This window comes from Moschus berezovskii, chromosome 1 (genome assembly GCF_049115385.1).
Source record: "Moschus berezovskii isolate FMDL1 chromosome 1, NW_MosBer_1.0, whole genome shotgun sequence".
Classification (NCBI taxonomy): Eukaryota; Metazoa; Chordata; class Mammalia; order Artiodactyla; family Moschidae; genus Moschus; species Moschus berezovskii.
The window spans coordinates 91,029,674-91,047,306 of NC_142460.1; the positions used below are offsets into that span (position 1 = coordinate 91,029,674).

A 17,633-nucleotide genomic window follows, 5' to 3' on the forward strand; every position below is an offset into this window, starting at 1 on the left:
AAACTGTGAGATGTATGCAAATCTGCCTATTAACTGAATCCAGGAGTCTGGTTAAAATTCTGATTCTAATTCAGTAGGTCCAAAGTGAAGAGGCTTGAAATCCTGGATTTCTAACACGGTCCTGGGTGCCGTCAGTGGTCCTAGCCACCACATGTCATAGCAAGGATATCCAGAAGGGTATTAGCAGTGAGGTTTAATGGGTGATGAGACTTCAGTTTTCTTCTCCCCTTGTATCTGTCTGCTAATTAATTTAGATTACAGAAGGAAAATTAATGGGCAAGTATTTCTTTTTATGTTATGAAAAGACAAAATTCACCTACTTTAAAAAGAGAAAAAAAGGTGAAGCAAAACCATGTGGTCATAAGAGATATAATAAAATTGTGAGAAGAAGCCTCTATAAAATTCACGCAAAGAAGGAAATGTGCATGCCTGAGAAAGGCTGGAGACGGGACAAGGGGAAGTGGGGACACTCTGACAACAACTCTGTAAGAATTCTAGAGCCACAGGACAGTGGTACAAGAAAACAGAATTGTTGGGATCTGTGGTATAAACACATACTTTACGTGGAAAGGAAACTAAAAGGTGAGCAGCAATGAGACAGGTACAGCCCTGCCCTGCCCGGCGCGGGAGGCCCTGCCAGCTGCACACGGGGACTAAGGGATGCAAGAGGAGAGCTTGCTCTGCCCTCTCCAGTCTGAAGGACGTTCTCTATGAGGAGACAAGTGAAATCTGGGCGCAACTAGAAAGCTAATAGGCTGCAGAAAGGCAGGTCAGAGGCTATGCCTAAAGCCAGAATACGTTAGAGCTGGGTGATTCCCAGGGACGCAGGTGTGAGGGAACCACAGGACCGCGTGCGTGGTTGGACAGAGCAGGGTGCCCTATCTCACGGGGCTTGGGCAGCAGAGCATGTGTCCCCAGAAGACTGCAGAGAGCAGCGTTTCTTTTCTACAAAAGGTCCAGCCTGAGTCAGATCCCCAAGAAGGCATTGAAACTGTCTTTGGTGGCCACAGCAGAAATGACAGGGGTGGGCGGTTATCTCTGTTATTTGGCACAAAACACCAGGTGACAAGTCACAGACCTCACAAGGCATTAGCTATCAGCACAGGTGGGAATGAAATTCAGGTGCTCCGATTCCTTAACCCATACCAGGGCTGATCTGAGATGGCATGTGCTGTTTATTATCAGTGACTGTTAACTGCTTTGTGACACTGACATGCATACAGATGTCAAAGTCATAAAGTGGTATGCACGCCATCAGAGTTAACCAGAGTCCCCAACAAAACGTGGCAGAGAGCTAGCCATCCAGGCCAGAGTCTGCCCTCTGCTGGAAATGACTGTGATGACGCGGATAAAAGGGAGGAAAAGGAAATGTCAGGAACAGAGAGAGATCCTGCTACTTCCAAGACCCCACCCACATTATGCGGAGACACAGGAACTCAGAACGGTCAGTGGATGTAGCGTACATCATCTCCACATATATGGTATTTAATGATCTCTGAAAAGCAAATCACTAACTGCCATCAAGAGCAATACGCTATTCCCTTCTCTTTCAACCCTTTCGAGGGTTTTTCACTGTATCCATTTTTGCTCTTCCATTCACAGAGAAATAGGAAGCATTTTCTAGTGAAACCTAGTCAGGGAGCTGTTCGACTACAAGCAAGTGAGAAGTACTGGAACATCCTATGAGGGGCTGAGGAGCCCCAGGACAGGCAGGTGGGTCCCTCACCTCCTGCTCCCGGCTCACCCTGAGCTGGCTACATCTCTCCATGCCTCGTGTCTCACTCACGCTCTTATTAAACCAAGTACACCTGTCATATCGTGCCATCAGAAAGATCCACCTAGTCTTCACCCTCCTCCCCTGTTTCTTGCATGAGCGCTCTAAAAACACTTGGAATTTATGACTGATGGGGTAAGGGTAGCATCTCTCGTTAAATAAAATCATGTCTACTTGTGGGAAAGTAAACTTAAGACTATGGACTGCTGGAAGATTCTACAGAATGGGGGACAAAGCTATCCTAAAATACCGACTGTTATTAATCCTTCTTCATCTTATATCCTAGAATTTCTTTCAATAGTTTTGAGGGTCACTTTAACTTCTCAGGTCTCAGGATAAGAAAATGTCAGAGGAAGTGATCTGAAATGAATCCCAACTGCTTTTCTCAGAGAAGCAAACTGAGTGTGAAACATGCCGCACGCTCGGTCAGCGCCCCTCGACCATCGCACTGCAGGAGCGCAGCTGTCAGCGAAGATCAGGGGCCTCCCAAGTCTGCGTCCAGCCATGACCCCCGCCCTGACGACGCTGGTCTAAATGGCCCCACGCTCTCTGTCCTCCTCACTGCCTCCTGACTTGATTTTCTTGATCAAAAATGCCTTCCCGCTCTAAGACTTGCTAGTTCTACAGAGGCTACTGACTGGAGTCGAAATTCTCAGGCTCTATCAAAAACCCCAAGAGTTTGATCCTCACATACTCTGCCAACCTAATCCTTCACTTTCTACCTTCCTCTGTCCTCAGCCACACCTACTTACACATTGTCCCCCAAAATCACAGGCCCAGGCTGGCCCAAGACCTTTGTTTGGGTTGTTCCCTCTGCCTGGATTCCTTCTCCCTCCATACCAGTCGTCACTGCCAGTCTTCTTCCAGTTCCATCCCCTCTAAGAAGTGCCCAGGAGGTTCTTCTCTTCTCCTGGGGGTGGTCCCTCCCTCCCAGCCTCATTATTGACTGATATTCCTCTGTCCAGCTATCTAGGAAATTTATCTAGATAAATAAATGTTTATCTCCCCTACTAACGCCCAGCCCTGGTGAGCACTCTGCTCTCCGGGGAGCTGGGAAGCAGGCAGGTGGGGAGGGGAGGGGACCGACACACGTCAGCAGCCCTGCCCACGTGGAACTCCGGACTCCTGCGTACTTACGGTTTCCACAGTTGAGACCACCAAGGCCGAATGGGCAACTGCAAGTTGACAGAAAAAAAAAACAACAAGAATTAGTTTCAAATATCAAAAGAAATTACTGAGGCAATTTACCTACATAACTTCTAAATAAGGTTTGGAACAAATTCATCAGAATAAATGAACATGCTGCCTACCTCATACAGGTTTCATTTTCAAGCCTATATCCATCTTCACAGGCTGAAAGAGAAAAGGAAAATCCATGATCGTGTCTATTAACTTCTCTTGGCCCAACTGATGGTTAATAAAACCAGCCACCATAAAGTTCACAAGAATATTCTAGAACCAAAAGGCTACAAAATAGCTTTGTTGTAGGTTATTTAATTGCTGAGTCATGTCTGACTGCAACCCTATGGACTGTATGCCAGGCTCCTCTGTCCATGAGATTTTCCAGGCAATAATACTGGAGTGGATTGCCATTTCCTTATCCAAAGGATTTCCTGACCCAGAGATTGAACCTGTGTCTCCTGCATTGGCAGGTGGATTCTTCACCACAGAGCCACCTGGGAAGCCCACAAATAACTTTAGAATTATCTAACACCTGGCCTAAATACTGTTGCCAGCTCAACCTTTAATTTTATCAAAAAGACCCCAAAAACTTAATCTCTTAGTGATTCTAGCTTCTCAGCTATTAAAAGAAAAGGAATAAGTGGGAATTGAACGGACATACCTCAACATAATAAAAGCTATATATGACAAACCCACAGCAAACATTATCCTCAATGGTGAAAAACTGAAAGCATTTCCCCTAAAGTCAGGAACAAGACAAGGGTCCCCACTCTCACCACTACTATTCAACATAGTTCTGGAAGTTTTGGCCACAGCAATCAGAGCAGAAAAAGACATAAAAGGAATACAAATTGGAAAAGAAGAAGTAAAGCTTTCACTGTTTGCTGATGACATGATCCTCTACACAGAAAACCCTAAAGACTCTACCAGAAAACTACTAGAGCTAATCAGTGATTACAGTAAAGTTGCAGGATATAAAATCAACACACAGAAATCCCTTGCATTCCTATACACTAATAATGAGAAAATAGAAAGAGAAATTAAGGAAACTATTCCATTCACTGTTGCAACGAAAACAATTAAATACTTAGGAATATATCTACCTAAGGAAACAAAAGACTTGTACATAGAAAACTATAAAACACTAGTGAAAGTAATCAAAGAGGACACTAATAGATGGAGAAATATACCGTGTTCGTGGATTGGAAGAATAAGTATTGTGAAAATGAGTATACTACCCAAAGTAATTTATACATTCAATGCAATCCCTATCAAGCTACCAACAATATTTTTCACAGAACTAGAACAAATAATCTCACAATTTGTATGGAAATACAAAAAACCTCGAATAGCTAAAGCAATTTTGAGGAAGAAGAATGGAACTGGGGGAATTAACCTGCCAGACTTCAGGCTCTATTACAAAGCCACAGTCATCAAGACAGTACGGTACTGGCATAAAGACAGAAATATAGATCAATGGAACAAAATAGAAAGCCCAGAGATAAACCCACGCTCCTATGGACACCTTATCTTCGACAAAGGAGGCAAGAATATAAAATGGAGAAAAGACAGTCTCTTTAACAAGTGGTGCTGGGAAAACTGGTCAGCCACTTGTAAAAGAATGAAACTAGAACACTTCCTAACACCATACACCAAAATAAACTCAAAATGGATTAAAGATCTAAATGTAAGACCAGAAACTATAAAACTCCTAGAGGAGAACGTAGGCAAAACACTCTCCGACATAAATCACAGCAGGATCCTCCAAGACCCACCTCCCAGAATATTGGAAATAAAAGCAAAAATAAACAAATGGGACCTAATTAAAATCAAAAGCTTCTGCACAGCAAAGGAAACTCTAAGCAAGGTGAAAAGACAGCCTTCAGAATGGGAGAAAATAATAGCAAATGAAGCAACTGATAAAGGATTAATCTCCAAATTATACAAGCAGCTCCTGCAGCTTAATTCCAGAAAACTAAGTGACCCAATCAAAAAATGGGCCAAAGAACTAAACAGACATTTCTCCAAAGAAGACATAAAGATGGCTAACAAACACATGAAAAAATGCTCAACATCCCTCATCATCAGAGAAATGCAAATCAAAACCACAATGAGATACCATTTCACACCAGTCAGAATGGCTGCTATCCAAAAGTCTACATGCAATAAATGCTGGAGAGGGTGTGGAGAGAAGGGAACCCTCTTACACTGTTGGTGGGAATGCAAACTAGTACAGCCACTATGGAGAACAGTGTGGAGATTCCTCAGAAAACTGGAAATAGAACTGCCATATGATCCAGCAATCGCACTCCTGGGCATACACACCGAGGAAACCAGAATTGAAAGAGACACATGTACCCCAATGTTCATCGCAGCACTGTTTATAATAGCCAGGACATGGAAGCAACCTAGATGTCCATCTGCAGATGAATGGATAAGAAAGCTTTGGTACATATACACAATGGAGTATTTCTCAGCCATCAAAAAGAATGCATTTGAATCAGTTTTAATGAGGTGGATGAAATTGGAGCCAATTATACAGAGTGAAGTAAGCCAGAAAGAAGAACATCAATACTGTATATTAACGCATATATATGGAATTTAGAAAAATGGTAACCTGAACCCTGTATAAGAGACTGCAAAAGAGACATAGGCATTTAGAACAGTCTTTGGGACTCTGTGGGAGAGGGTGAAGGTGGAATGATTGGGGAGAATGGAATTGTAGCATGTATATTATCATAAGTGACCAGTCCAGGTTCGACGCATAAATTTTCCTCTGTTCAAAAAAAAAATAAAATAAAATAAAAAAAAGGAATAATAATAATTTTTTAATAGTTTCTTGGAGGCGATTAAGGAAAATAAGGCACGCAAATGACTTACCACAGCACCTAGCATACAGTAACCACTAACTGTAATTGTAATTATTATCTAACATTTGCAATTATTTTTGGAATTCTCTGTGGTCCCTGAGTAACTTCCTTCCATAAACACAAAGATAAATGCCTCACCTTCTTTAATGTAAGTCAGACCTTCTCTAACCTGCCATTGGCTCCATCAGTGCCCTTCCATCAGGAAGTGAGAGCTGTGACACCTATAGAGCCATGGTCAGTTTCCATAAGAGAACGCTCACCCTGTAGTCTGTGTAGTGGGTTCTGGACATACCAAGCTGAGCCCTAATCAGCACATCACACAAGACTATAGTTTTGAGCCCTCTGGCACTGCGGCTTATAGACCACTGTTTCACTGAAGGCTGTGGGCCAGCCATTCCCCTGGATCAGCAGTTCTTGCACTGATCTGATCACGGAACATTTTCAGCACTACAATAAGCTGATAGAACATCACGAGCTGTAAAGTGTGCTTGGATGAAAGTAGATAATAAAAAATAGCCTCTCAGATAAATTCACTGCTGCAAGGAATGACAGAAATTTGACTCATGGTTAATGTACGCCATACACTGCACACAGGGACCACAGCTGAGTAAAGGCTCATGGCATAGAGCAGTAAGCTCTGGACAGACAGCACACACACTGATGGAACATCTGAGTGCCAGCAGCACACATGGCTCACAGGCCGCAGGCCCCATAGATGCGGAGAGCTCTCAAAGGCTTCCCTTCAAGAATCAGTGCATAACAACATTGAACTACGTGGGTTTCCCAGGTGGGGTAGTGGTAAAGAACCTGCCTGCCAATGCAGCAGACACAAGAGACTAGGGTTCGATTCCTGGATCGGGAAGATCCCCCGGAGAAGTGCAAGGCAACCCACTCCAGTATTCCTGCCTGGAGAATCCCACGGACAGAGGAGCCTGGTGGGGCTACAGTCCACAGGGTCACAAAGAGTCGGACACGACTAAACCGACTTGGCACGCACACATGTAGACGTGCTTGATGTGTTCTATTTTTAAATGTTAGACACTAAATGATTCTAGCATCTATTTTATTGTCATAGACTATTGACATATCACTAGAGTCTTGCAGAATGGTGTGGGAAATACTGTTCTAAATAACCGAAATTCTCTCACAGCAGATCATGAGAGCTGTGAGGCTGCACTGCACTGTTTCAGCTCCCCTGGATTCAGTTCTCCTGAGCTACTCTTGCTTTATTAAAGGCAATCTATTACTAGCAGCAGCCCCAGGCATGGTCTAGGGTATTTATCACAGGCTATCATGGATCACATTGCCACAATACCACTCAGTAACCTCGTGATGTGGACTTCCCAGAGAAATTTCTCTTGCGTCCCAGGATCTAGAAAAATGGGGATGGTCCTAAAGAACTATTCTTTATTTTATGGTCACTATTTTTTTTTTTTTCAAAATCACGTTTCTCTCTTTGCCTTAGCGTCCCAGATGCTCAGAACTTGAGTGAGTGCCTATCTTTACCAAACAAGTGAGAACTTAGGGCATATCTTTTTGTATGCTCACATTCCTACTAGCCTCAACAAAGTAGTCACTGTATTTCTCCTTCAACCTTATTTACCTTTTAAATTAAATCTCATTTTGTTATAGTGAATCTTCATTAGGTGCTTCAAATCATTTTTGCAACAAGGTAGAGTATGATCATACACCATTTCAGGAAGGAGGAACCAGGCCCTGCTCCCAAATCTTTGATGATTTTGAGTAGGCCTCACGTAGGGGTGGGTGGCTGTGGGTGCGGGTGTGTTGTTCAGTTGTGTCTGACTCTTTGCAACCCCATGGACTATAGCCCACCAGGCTCCTCAGTCCAAGGAATTCTTCAGGCAGGAATACTGGACTGGGCAGCCATTCTCTTTTCTAGTGCATTTTCCCCACCCAGGGATCAAACCTGAGTCTCTTATGTCTTCTGCATTTCAGGCAGATTCTTTACCATCTGAGCCACCAGAGAAGCCCTTACTCAGGTGGGACCTTCTCTAAGGAACAAGCAGAGCACTCCTGTCTCCCTGGAGTGGAAGTGCCATGTCTGGAAGCCCCCACAGTACAGCTGGGTCATGGGAGCAGGGAAAGCTGCCCTTGGGTGACCCTCGGCTCTTGACTGCAGGGCAGTCACACAGGGACTGCAGGTGCCCCAGTGACTCATCCCCACCCATCTCAGCCCCAAGGCAGGTAGATGTCACACTAGTCTGTTCTATTCTGAACATTTCTTCCTGGAAATGTTTTTACATCAGATCTACCCACTCAACCCTCATTTGCTGGGTAGGAGCTTTCCACGCCGTGGCTGTCACCCACCCAGATGTAAGGTCCATGTGTTGTCCTGCCTGTGAGCGGATGGGCTGGGCTGTCCTCATGTAGCTTCAGAAGTGGCCTGGCTTCCTGGTACAATGACATTTCCTTAGCTCAGATGGGCCCATTCAGTCATTCATCAAAGACTGACTGCTGCCTCGGGCCTGGTACCATGGGCTACCATGGGCTGCTCTCGGGCTCTGGGAGGGAAGCCTTGTCACAGGGCACTCCAGTGGGCCTGTGGACCCAGCTCCTCATCTCCACACCCTAGAGGAACCCTGACCCACACAGCACTGAAGATGAAATCAAAGGGGTAGTATTCATATATGCCCAAAGTGGGCTCCCCCTATTGATATGAACATAAGCAAATTCAAGCCTTCTGGCCTTTTAAAATAAAATCAGTACATGGTAGAGTCTTTAAGGCTTTTTTGCTCCCTTGCAGGAAACCAAATCAAGACCTGCCAACCTTGTCATATCATATTTGCTGCCTATTATCCATTTGTTCTTTCAACAGACATTTGTGGAACCCCAGAATGTACAAACATATTCTACAGACAGGCACCCACTTCCCTGGTGGCTCAGACGGGAACGAATCTGTCTGCAATGCAGGAGATCTGGGTTCGATCCCTGGGTTGGGAAGATCCCCTGGAGAAGGGAAAGGCTACTCACTTCAGTATTTTTGCCTGGAGAATGCCATAGAAGAGTGCTGAGCAGCGCTGTGAGCTTCACACATCAGCCTAGACTTCACTGTGAAGTATTAGTCACTTAGTAGCGTTCGACTGTTTGGGACCCATGGACTGTAGCCTTCCAGGCTCCTCTGTCTAAGTATCTGCAGTCTAGCCAGAGGAAGAGACTTGCTAACGGGTGGCTGGGATTCATCAGGACATCTGCATGATGGAAGGAAGCTAAAAGACATTTATGGGAAGGACACCTACTTTAATTTTACATGATGCTTTGAAAGTCTGGTAAAGACATTTTACGTGAGATAGTAGGAAGTGTGTGTGTGTGTGCATGTACAACAAAAAGCAATATGCAGTTGCTAATATGCAACTGTTAATTGTAGAGATATAGAAAACACACACCACATGCCTTTATCCTCAGTTTACACCAGGGATTTACCCAGACTTGAGGTATCCTAAAGAGTGCTCCTGTTAACCATCCCTGTGCTCCAGCACCAATGGCCAGAAGATGTCACTGTAACCCCTCAGAACGCAGCCATGGGTCTGTGGCCCAAGGAGCTCCAGGATCCATTCATGGAGCCCTGATGTCCACGGATGAAAATCTAACCAACAGGATGCCGCAGAAACCAGGCTGAGTGGAGCCTTGGCTGGAAGCCCAAAAGCTAACCACGGCTTCCTTATTCTGATTCTTGGTTCACTACTTAATACACATAACGTTGCTGGTGCCGGTGTCCCAGTTCTGCTATTGCTAACGCTAGTCTGTAAGCGACACAATTAGGACATTGCGGACTTGCCGAGAGAGGTAAATGACTTAGGCCAGTCAGAAGCAGAGGTGGCAGGGCTACTGAAATTGCACAGGCCCTGCGTACAGAAGCCACCACTCCTCGGCCCCCCAGGGGCCACACAGCCCCCGGCACACGTGGATGTCAGCAGAGTTCACCTGCCCGCCCGAAGTGGGCTCAGTGCCCCAGTTAAGACAGGACAGGAGCACTCTGCATGAAAGCAGGTAAGAAGGAACTAGGAAGCAGCATCTCCACATCAAAGTGGTGGACTGGCAGGGTGCTGAGCAGTGCTGTGAGCTTCAGCATCAGGCCCGCTGCCCTACATCGTGGGCCCCCCTTCAAACCGGCAGGGCTGCACGCAGAGCCGAGAAGGTGCACTTTTAAAGTACCTAAGTCAGAGGGGCCGAAGCTGAGATGTATTTTTACCCTCTCCTCTAACAGGAAGTCCTAACAGAAATAAGTGACATGTCACCTTTCCCTGCTGCTGCTAAGTCACTTCAGTCGTGTCTGACTCTGTGTGACCCCATAGACGGCAGCCCACCAGGCTCCCCCGTCCCTGGGATTCTCCCTAGGACAACATTTTTACTCAGATTCCAGTACATCTGTCACTGGCAGGTGCTAACTGAGCAGGAAAGCTGGGCCACACACGTTCTCGTGTGACGTGAGGCCTAAGGCTACATGACACCTTTATGTTGCCAGTTTTCCTGTGACTGTGAATTGCAGCAGGCTTTTATAAGTCAGGGTACCCATTGCTCTGGATTTTAATTCATTTTATTTTAAAGCAGTATTCGTGCACTGTATTCACTGAACAGCCGATATATGAAACTGGATGAATTTAATCCTCACCCAAAGGTTAGCAGAATGAGGTTTCTGACATAAAATCTTTAAAACCAGAACCCACTGGTTCAACAATAACCTGGGTAAAACACAAGAGCAAATGCTGATGGCTTACAAAGTACCTCCGTAACCACTGCCTCTTTAATTCCTAGAATATCTGATGAAGTCTCACTGCACCCCTTGAACAGAAGAGGGAACTCGGGCTCAGCGAAGCAAAGTGACTTGCCTGAGATGATAGAGGATGGGCAGGCAGAAGAGGGTTCTGACTCAGGTCTCCCAAGCTGCCAGCTACTGCTAAAGGGTACACCCCTGCCTTCATGCTGGTATTTCCATTTTAAAAGATTAGCAGACAATAGAATAAAGCTTTAGGAATTAAAACAGTAATTTTTCTAACTTCCTCTAAGTAGGAAAAAAAGAAAAAGCCTGGCCACTCCAGGCATTCCATTCTCTTTTCTTTTCCTTTGAATCTGATTGGCCAGACTAGGGCGCACCAGTCAAAGATAATGCTATTATTCCAAGGAGATAACAAATTCAACCCTGCTGGGAGCCAAACAACCAGGACCAGTTACCCCCAGACTAGAACGGTCACCCCCAGAGCAGAGAGAAGCCCCTTCCCCCTATCCCTCGGGCCCCAGAGCCCCAGACCTGCCGCTACCTCGACAGGAGTGGTCCATCTTGTTGAACTGGAAGTAACCGGACTTGCACTGGCACAGCGCGACCCCGTCCAGATCGGTGCAGATGGAGGTCTCCTTGTCACATTCTGGAGTCTTCCGCTTGCACAAGCTGCCCGCTGAAATGGAAAAACAAGACAGTGAAACAAAACAAAACCTCCTCCATGTCAAACATTAAGATGCATGAACTTTCTATTTCAAGAGGCTCAGAGAACAATTTCCAAAAGAGCCTGCATGGAGTGCACTCCTCTCAGGGGGCCCTTCTGCACTGCCTTCTTCCACTCCTGCCCTGGGGCTGGCCCAGCCTGTTACTAAAAATTTATGCAGCGTGCCACAGGGAAAAAGCAAACCCAGAAGAAATGGGGTGGCATCCCCAACTCCAGCGTCCCATGCAAACACAGCCCCCAATAGGTGGGGTCCTCTGCACCTTCTCACTCAAGGGCTGCAGCGGAGAACTGGCACAAACCCAGAAAGCATGCCCCTGCCCTCTCAGGGAAGAAGACCTGTCTCAGCCCGCTGCTGCCGAGAAGACTCAAGAAGAGGTGTGGAATGTAATCTGGATATCTGTGCTCTGTCACTGTCCACCTCCCCGCTATGCCTGGCGCTGGCTCAGCTCTGTCAACCCAAACTCAGGCTTGACACATACACGCTGAAGGTGGCACTCGACAACCGGTTACCAGGCCAAGAGGGAGCTCACCCTTCCCTGCTCTGCCTCCTTCACTTTATAGCCTCAGTTCTTCCATGTGTGCATATCCACCTGGCTTTGTCCAGCCCTGGGCATGTGGGTCATGCTCATTTCAAGGATGACAAAGAACTCTTTCATGATTATCAAAGAGCATTCACTGTGGCCCATGTGGCCCTCTCTGAGGTTGCACACAGTGAATCGTCGCTTGGGTTGTATATAGCAGGCCCTCTGTGAGGTTGTAAACAGCAGGCCCTCAGAGGTTGTATACAGCAGGCCCTCTCTGAGGCTGTAAACAGTGAACCCTCTCTCAGGTTGAATGGGTTGTGTATAGCAGGCCCTCACGAGGCATTAAACAGCAGGCCCTTTCTGAGGTTGTACACAGCAGACACAATGAGGGTGCTTTTACCATCTAAGACAGGTCTAAACAAAAAAACACACATAATTGGGATTTACAGACAACAGAACAGAAATATAAATCAAGGGATAGTGGAGAGTATCTTATTTACACCATTTACAGACTGATGTACACCATTGTTTTTGGTGGGTGTGAACAAGTTCAGGGTGAGGACAGAGCTGAGGAAGGGCCACGGGTGTACACCGGGCAGTGAGGTTTGGGCTCCCTTCTCCTACCTTAAGGAAAACACCAACTGATTCAAAACCCCAAACCAGGTGCCTGCTCTTCACGCGGCAAAACTGCACCCCCCTCCCAACCTCAGGCAGGTTCGTGTGACAGGAGCGGACACCCACCCAGGGACCCTAGCATCCACCCCCTTGTCTGAGTCCGAGAGCTGGGGGCCTATGGGTGGCTTGCTCACAGGGAGGTTAGTTTAGGACACAGCTTCAGCTCTCAGTGCTGAATTTCCTGTCTTTATCAGTGGAAGCTGGCGTGCTAAATCAGAACCCTATTTGTGTGTGTGATAGAATTTCCTTTGTTTATTGTGAAAGGTTTGTATTTAAGGGAGAAAAATGAAAAATGGAAAATCTCACCAAGCAAACTGTGAAGCTGGCACAGAGGGCATACTAAAAGGCCACAATCTCTCATCTAAACTTTTTGAAGTCTTAATATAAAGAAATACCTCCAGCACAAAAGGCTGTCCAGGCCAGTACTAGTTTGTGCAGCAGCCAGTCTGAGCTGCCTGGCCTGATTAGATATTTTCTGGAAGCCAATGTCATGTTTTCCCTCTGCCCTGCCCACAAAGCCTGCCTGCGGGCAAATACCACTCGCTTTGTTGAAGTGACTCTGCCCTGAATCGAAGCAGATTCCCTCGAAGGCAGGGGAAGCTGGCCCTGCCTTTGTGACGGAGGGGTTGCTGTCCTCCAGATTCTTAATATTTTGTCATCAATCTGTCAAATGGAACCACATATAATGCAGCTTAATTTTAAGCCTGGTGATGTGATTTTTCTGCATCCACAATTCCCATGGTCCTTCCTGGGCATAACATCCGCCAAACAGACAATGAGAACTGATGTAAATCTAAGGCTGGGGCACTCCTCTGGGGGATTTCCAAGGACTCAAACCTCTGGAGAGATGAGAGCTACAGTTCTTTGAAAGGCGAGGAAGTAGATGTTTTGTGAATTGAAAGGGAAAATCCCGCCCGTCCAACAGCAGCATCCAGAGTAGCCCACGGCCTCTCATATGCTGGGAACAACCAGATGTCAGAATCTGACCGCTTCTGCTCATCTAGCCCGACTCTCTAGCACTCAGAGAGGTGAGTGAGACACCAAACACGTGCTGGCAAAACCTGGAGAAGCCCTGGGAGGGAAAACAGAGAAGTGAGGCCGGGTTCAGCCAGGAGGCACGGCTGCCTTTGTTCTCAGGGGCTCAGAAAGCAGAATCAAAGAATGGGCACCAGCCCCTGTGTGGGCAGGAATATATGGGAAGTCTCTATTTTCCTCTCAATTTTTCTATGAAACTAACACTGCTCTAAAATTGTTTTTAAGTCTTTAAAAAATAAAAAGCTTGGGACTTTGGCAAGGAAGCAAGGGAAGACAGGAGCTTTCCCATAAGCAGCTGGAAGGAGGAGGGTCACAGCATGGGCAGGGCAGCCATCGGCAGGGTCTTACAAACCCAAATATCTGGCCTCTTGATTGGCAAGACATGAAATATGTTTACAGAGGACAAAGTAGTAACCTGATATGATGTTGACCATGCAAAACACACAGCATACGTGTTTTATGAACTGAAAGGTGCCCTTTCCTCTTTCTGGGAAGGAAAAATCGGGACTTCTGCATCACTGGCAAGATAAAGAAAGCCAAATCAAAGAGTTCCTGCCTCAACAGGTAGAGCACAGTACGAGAGGGCAGGGACTTTTCAGCTAATTCCCCCGTGAAGCTGAATGATAGCAGCTTCAACTCCAGAGTGCTGGGCTCTTTCTTTTTCCTTCAAGTGAATAACTAGCCCTGAAATGGGCCAAAGCTAGCATTTATCCCAGAACAAAAGGTGAGCTTCCAGCTCTACAGAGCACAGTCCACAAGGAGGGCTTTCAGGACCAGCTCTAACAAAGCTCTGGCCCACCGGGAAGGTCCAGGATCTGCTCGCAGACAGAACACCAAACCTGCCACCTACAGTTGAGATCCAGCATCTGGGCACCAGATGTGGAGGTTGACTCTGACTCTGCGTCCCTCACCAGTCCTGTGTGTAGTAAAATGAGCTAAGCAGAGCCAGTTCAGACCACTTATGAGACGCACGGGGGCAGGCCCCCCTGCATGAGGAAGCACTTTTGATTCCAGCAGAGTTTTCCCATCCCAGAGGCGAAACCTCCCTTCCAAGACCCAAATCTGCCTTCCAAACTTGTTTCTAATCCCTTTATTCATCTGTTTCACACCAGATGCTCTGTAGAAGCTTTTGACAAAAACAGATAAAGAATAAGAAAAGAGAAATCACGGACGGCACCATGAGCTGTCTGGCCTCTAATCTTCATCTTGTTTCTATGCATTTAGAATCTGCAAACAAATACCCAGGAGGATGGGAGACACTGCACATGCTTTATTTACCTAATGGCATGTCATGATGAAGGTTTTGGGCCACTGACAAGTGTTGTACATTCTGTGTGTGAATTCTACCTCCCCAGAGGGAGGGAACCTTTCAAGGGAAAGAAGAGTGATTTCTGCTTCGTTACATCTGCTCCTATACCCCTTCCGATACCAACGCTGTAGAGGAGAAATAGAAACAGCATGCCGAGGACTGTGAGACTCCAAGGCTGTGTGTACAGGATTGTGTGTGTGTGTGTGTGCACGTGTGGGTCGGTGCACGTGTACACAAAGATATACACACACAAAGCCCTTGTGCTTAATGCCCATTTCAAAGACAGGCTAGCTCTATGACAAGTTTCTTGGACCTGTGCCCAGAAGGCCTTACACTTCTACCCTAGGTCTGTGCCTAACTGGATGGGGGGGGGTCCTCCCAGAGGGCCCCTCTCTTACCTCTAAAGATCCGCCTCTGAGACCCTAAGAGCTGGCAGACCTCAGCAGAGGCCCGGCAGGAGTTGACGCATTTCTGTATCCTATCAGCCAGGTCGAACAGCGTCACGTTGGAGGCCAGGGAAAAGGTGACTTGCAGTGACATCGCCACAACACTGGACTCCCTACAGGCAAAATATGCATGTTTTAATCGTCCTAAACTGATATGTGGGACCCAGGATTTTTGGAAAATGAGTGTCCTCTCCATTCTGCAATGAGGACCTGGGAGAGCATGAAAGTTCTGTGACCTTGGCCTGGGATCACCCCTCGCAGCCTACAATGAGCTGACCTAACTCACAGATAGGTCCTCTTCCAAAAGGCTCTCCATGAGAAATTACACTACAGTCATAACAGGGGCCAGTTTTGTTGCCAACACACTTGTTAGAATATCCTCCCCTTTCTAGAGACTGGTCCACAAACAAGTACATATAATCCTGCTACTTACCTAGAAACATGAGCTGTGGATCGGGTATAACCAGGTAATGTTGAGAAACACACATTTAACTGAAAGGAAGAAGAAGTTTATCATTAACTGTGAGTCAGACAAAAAAGCCTTGAACCCAGAACCAATTTCCTATTTTCAAGATCAAACAGGCATTTTCCAGTCATTGAGTTATCAGCAGGCAGCCTCACACAGGAGTGGTGTCCCTTTTTTTTTGTTCCTTTCTTAAATGCCTTTCTGCTCTTCTTCTGTTGTTCCATGAGCACAAAGAGAGAGAGGCAGATAGTAAATCAGTGGGGGAAAATCTTGGCAGGAAATGATGTTCAGAATAGCACCCTTGGATGTAAAACATCTTCAAAGGAGCAGATCTCATCTAAGACCCAGGGTTTCAAAAAACCTCAGAGGCAACTGTTTATTTGGACTTTGCATAGTGAACAAGACTTCCTGAAAAGGCTGGGTTCCTTTCAGCTCCCTCAGGTCTGGCAGGCCTTACACAGACCCTTCATAATCTACAATGAGTTGACCTAACTCACAGATAGACCCTCTTCAATAAAGGCTCTCCATGGGAAATTACATTACATGGGTCAAGAGCCCTTTTGTTGAGAGCAAATTAAGAGTGACGCCCTGTGTTTGCCTTGTGACCTTAGAAAGAGCAGAAAATCCCTGTGGGGCATGATGTACCATGCCTACTTCCCCACTCCACCCATAGCATGAACTGGGGCTTGGGGCTTCCTCTGATGCAGCTGAGGGTCTCAATACCTTGACCAATGCAACCTACCTGTCTTCAAAGCCTGTGTGTCAGACATATCTCATCCTTTACAAGATGGATTCAGACACAGGATGCTATCAAACCCTTTTTGTTTTTGTATTAACATTGCTTTATATTCATAAGGCAATGATTTATTATTATTAAACTTTCTTTTTCCCCAGGAAAAAACAGAAATAGCACATTTCAGAACAGAACAGCATCTTGGGAAAGGCCATTTGAGTCACAGCCTAAATCATCTCTAGTCATAGCCTAAACCTTCGCTATTTCTTGGGGGTGGGGTTGTCACATCACTAATAAATTATATGTTGATACTGGGTGTGCGTGCGTGTGTGCTGTTGCTTCAGTCATGTCCCACTCTTTGCAACCCTATGGACTGCAGCCCACCAGGTTCCTCTGTCCGTGGGATTTTCCAGGCAAGAATACTGGAGTGGGTTGCCATGCCTGGGTTGCCCAGGAATCAAATCTGTGTCTCCTGCATCTCCTGCATTGACAGGCAGATTCTTCACCACCGAGCCACCAGGGAAGCTGGTTGATACTGGGTAAAATTGAGCAAAGCAGATGGGTCATTGAGGACTGTGCAATGGGAAGGACTATATCTCTGCAGGAGGTTCTCAGCCCCTGTACTATCTTAGAAGGAAATACTGACCTACAGCCCAGCAAAAAGGCAGCTGCAGTGGGGTGCCAAGAACACTCACTATAGGGTTAGTAGACATAAAACCCTGCCATTTTGATCTCTTTGCCCCCAAAGAGAGGTCCGGCCCTTGACTCCTGGAAGGTAATCTCTAATCCTTTGGAATGTCCTGCCTTTGTAGACCTGGAGGCCCTGGCCACTCCAGATAGTCTCACAGTATGATTTATGCTGGGGGTTTTGAGTTACAAGGTACCAGCTGGACTTCCAGAGGGGCTAGAGACTCAGGTCAGGCTTACAGGCAGTAACTATCTGTGTTTTGGCTCCAGACACCAAGGCTTGGTGAGTCTGCCTGGTTGGCGATGCTCCATGAATACTGTATACATCATTGCCGAGAGGAGTTAACTGTGTCTATGACCTCACAGAGAGAGGATGACTGGAATGAATTTGAAACCTTCCTGGACTCTGCCCCACGCATATCTTCCCTTGGCTGCTACCTGGATCTTTCCACTGTTCAGTTCAGTTCAGTCAC

The 17,633-nt window shown here is 46.3% G+C and overlaps 1 protein-coding gene across 2 annotated transcripts in view; it reads right to left on the reverse strand.

Annotated features, from left to right (window-relative positions):
* Positions 1 to 17,633, reverse strand: part of HEG1 (heart development protein with EGF like domains 1) — a 91,843-nt gene that overhangs the window by 21,677 nt on the left and 52,533 nt on the right. For both annotated transcript variants that reach the window (XM_055397275.2, XM_055397362.2), the window contains exons 11-15: positions 15,708 to 15,766; positions 15,227 to 15,387; positions 11,103 to 11,237; positions 3,085 to 3,127; positions 2,912 to 2,949 (exon numbers count right to left, since the gene is read on the reverse strand). In XM_055397275.2, coding sequence (XP_055253250.2) covers positions 2,912 to 2,949; positions 3,085 to 3,127; positions 11,103 to 11,237; positions 15,227 to 15,387; positions 15,708 to 15,766 — 436 coding nt within the window. The remainder of the gene's footprint in view (positions 1 to 2,911; positions 2,950 to 3,084; positions 3,128 to 11,102; positions 11,238 to 15,226; positions 15,388 to 15,707; positions 15,767 to 17,633) is intronic.